We start from the raw sequence: 3,093 nt of genomic DNA, 5'->3' as shown, positions 1-3,093 counted from the left end.
TTGGAACCACGGACACGATTAGAGAGATGAGACGTCTTGAAGAAGGCGTGCCGCTCTTCCTCGGCCCGCCAGGGGGTGTGGACGGTGTATCTAACACAAACTCAAACTGAATTAGAGGGGGGTACAATTGGCTACTAAATTGGGAGAAAAGGGAAAAATCTGAAATAAATTTAAATGATCCACACAAGAATGATCCATTCTAATAGATTTTTTTTTTTCTGGTGTCACTCCAGGTAGATGGAGGACCACCCTCATAGTATAATTCAGCAAGTCGTGATGTATTCCTGACTAGAGGGGGGTGTGAACATAGCCACAGAATGAAAATCAGCAAAACTCCATGGATGACAAAATGGTGCCACAAACCTGGAAGAAAAATACTGACTCCCCACGAGCAGATATCTCAATTTATTTATTTCCCATATGACATGATTTAGGTGAAAGAGAAAGTGGCATTCTCCCACACCCTCCCTGAAACAGCAGGTAAAAATTATCCGGCCACCTCCACTTAAGACAGAACTTGGCCTTACAGCTAAGAGCTACTGAAACATTAAAATGGCTGCTTATGATACGGAGAAACAGCCACTTTGCACTGTACATTATTGTTCAGTGTGTTAGTGGGACGAGGTAATTCAGCAGCAGCATAACAGCCCAGAGCTCTGCCAGGCTCGCACCACACACAACATTCACAGGAATGAAAACACTAACGCTAATGCTAACATAATTTACCCTAATGAGGGATGTACAGTGTAGCTGCTGGGAGGGTGTAGGGGCGCAGTGGGGCTGTGTGTGGGGCTGTGTGTGTGAGTGTGTGTGTGTGTGTGTGTGTGTGGGGCTGTGTGTGTGTGTGTGTGTGTGTGTGGGGCTGTGTGTGGGGTCTGAACAGGGTCTGTGCGATGGGGGTAAAACTCTGCAGCGATGAGTCATTATGACTCATGTGACCTGGATGTCACTTGATGCTGTTGATGAATTTGGGCTGCTCTTCTCCCCGGGGTAAGAGCAGCTCCCCAGCAATCTTCGGACCTGGCTTCTCCTGATCACAGACATATCACACGGTTAAACCCCACATATCACGCCCCACATATCACTTAACTGTGCCATATGTGGGGCTTAACCGTGCCATATGTGTGGCTTAACTGTGTGCCCCACATATGGCATGGTTAAACCCGACATATAGCACGGTTAAGCCCCACATATGGCATGGTTAAACCCCACATATGGCACGGTTAAACCCCACATATAGCACGGTTAAACCCCACATATGGCATGGTTAAACCCCACATATGGCACAGTTAAGCCCCACATATAGCACGGTTAAGCCCCACATATGGCACGGTTAAGCCCCACATATAGCACGGTTAAGCCCCACATATGGCACGGTTAAGCCCCACATATGGCACGGTTAAGCCCCACATATGGCACGGTTAAACCCCACATATGGCACAGTTAAGCCCCACATATGGCACGGTTAAGCCCCACATATGGCACGGTTAAGCCCCACATATAGCATGATTAAGCCCCACATATGGCACGGTTAAGCCCCACATATGGCACGGTTAAGCCCCACATATGGCACGGTTAAACCCCACATATGGCACGGTTAAGCCCCACATATGGCACGGTTAAACCCCACATATGGCACGGTTAAACCCCACATATGGCACGGTTAAGCCCCACATATAGCATGATTAAGCCCCACATATGGCACGGTTAAGCCCCACATATGGCACGGTTAAGCCCCACATATAGCATGATTAAGCCCCACATATGGCACGGTTAAGCCCCACATATGGCACGGTTAAGCCCCACATATAGCATGATTAAGCCCCACATATGGCACGGTTAAGCCCCACATATGGCACGGTTAAACACATAAAACCTGGGGGGGGGGGGAGGGGGTCACGTACCTTGAGCATGCTGTCCCTCGCCCATTTGAACAGGCCACAGTTGCTGAAAAGTCAAGTGTTTGGATTTTAAACAATTTGAATCTAATAATTTGCAAATGTTTATTCACAATGTTGTTTCAGTTAAATACATATTCAGTACAGTGGTAATGATTCACACTGCATTTACAATAGTGTTCAGTCCACAGTGGGAATGATTCACACTGCATTCACAGTAGTGTTCAGTCTACAGTAGTAATGATTCATACTGTTCACCTGTAGCACAATGAAACCTGTGTTTAAGGGTCTAAAACTGCAATGCACACCTCTGCACCTGGGCTGAGCAGACACACCTGTACCTGCAGAACAGGAGCTCACACACCTGTACCTGCAGAACAGGAGCTCACACACCTGCAGAACAGGAGCTCACACACCTATACCTGCAGAACAGGAGCTCACACACCTGTACCTGCAGAACAGGAGCTCACACACCTGTACCTGCAGAACAGGAGCTCACACACCTGTACCTGCAGAACAGGAGCTCACACACCTGTACCTGCAGAACAGGAGCTCACACACCTGTACCTGCAGAACAGGAGCTCACACACCTGTACCTGCAGAACAGCAGCTCACACACCTGTACCTGCAGAACAGGAGCTCACACACCTGTACCTGCAGAACAGGAGCTCACACACCTGTACCTGCAGAACAGGAGCTCACACACCTCTACCTGCAGAACAGGAGCTCACACACCTCTACCTGCAGAACAGGAGCTCACACACCTCTACCTGCAGAACAGGAGCTCACACACCTCTACCTGCAGAACAGGAGCTCACACACCTCTACCTGCAGAACAGGAGCTCACACACCTCTACCTGCAGAACAGGAGCTCACACACCTCTACCTGCAGAACAGGAGCTTACCTGCAGGGCTTGTGGGGCAGTCGGTCGAGGGCGATGGACCGCTGGCCGCAGGGACACCTGAAGAAGCGCTTGATGGCGTCGTGCCAGTGATAATCGTGTTTGCGCTCCACACACTGGTCCAGGGGCTTGAAGTACGTGTACTTACACTGGAGATAAATACAAAACAGGAAGTGTGATAACGCTTCCCTCAGGATGGGCTGTTGTAAGTAAGCAGAAGCCATTCTTTCGCAAGTACTGAAATACTGATTGGAAAGAGACTGCAGACATAGTTCCTTATTTTGTCATACAGT

General features: G+C 49.0%; 1 protein-coding gene across 1 annotated transcript; it reads right to left on the bottom strand.

Moving 5' to 3' along the window:
• Positions 1-390: 390 nt before the first annotated feature.
• On the bottom strand, positions 391-3,076 carry LOC133119534 (protein MCM10 homolog). Its single transcript, XM_061230046.1, has 3 exons — positions 2,804-3,076; positions 1,905-1,947; positions 391-1,030 (listed from the first exon to the last, which is right to left on the bottom strand). The coding sequence occupies exons 1-3, from the start codon at positions 3,022-3,024 to the stop codon at positions 947-949; spliced, it is 348 nt and encodes a 115-aa protein (XP_061086030.1). The 5' UTR covers positions 3,025-3,076; the 3' UTR covers positions 391-946.
• Positions 3,077-3,093: the final 17 nt, after the last annotated feature.

Source organism: Conger conger, unplaced genomic scaffold (genome assembly GCF_963514075.1).
Source record: "Conger conger unplaced genomic scaffold, fConCon1.1 SCAFFOLD_54, whole genome shotgun sequence".
Lineage (NCBI taxonomy): Eukaryota > Metazoa > Chordata > Actinopteri > Anguilliformes > Congridae > Conger > Conger conger.
The sequence above is the reverse complement of the archived record's forward strand: the minus strand, read 5'-3'. Positions and strand labels throughout refer to the sequence as shown.

Coding starts and splice junctions, on each gene's coding strand:
- LOC133119534 (XM_061230046.1), bottom strand. CDS start 3,024: ATGGCTTCTGCTTACTTACAACAGCCCATCCTGAGGGAAGCGTTATCA. Junction 1,948..2,803: donor CTGCCCCACAAGCCCTGCAG/GTAAGCTCCTGT, acceptor TTGACTTTTCAG/CAACTGTGGCCTGTTCAAAT. Junction 1,031..1,904: donor CGAGGGACAGCATGCTCAAG/GTACGTGACCCC, acceptor GTCTGTGATCAG/GAGAAGCCAGGTCCGAAGAT.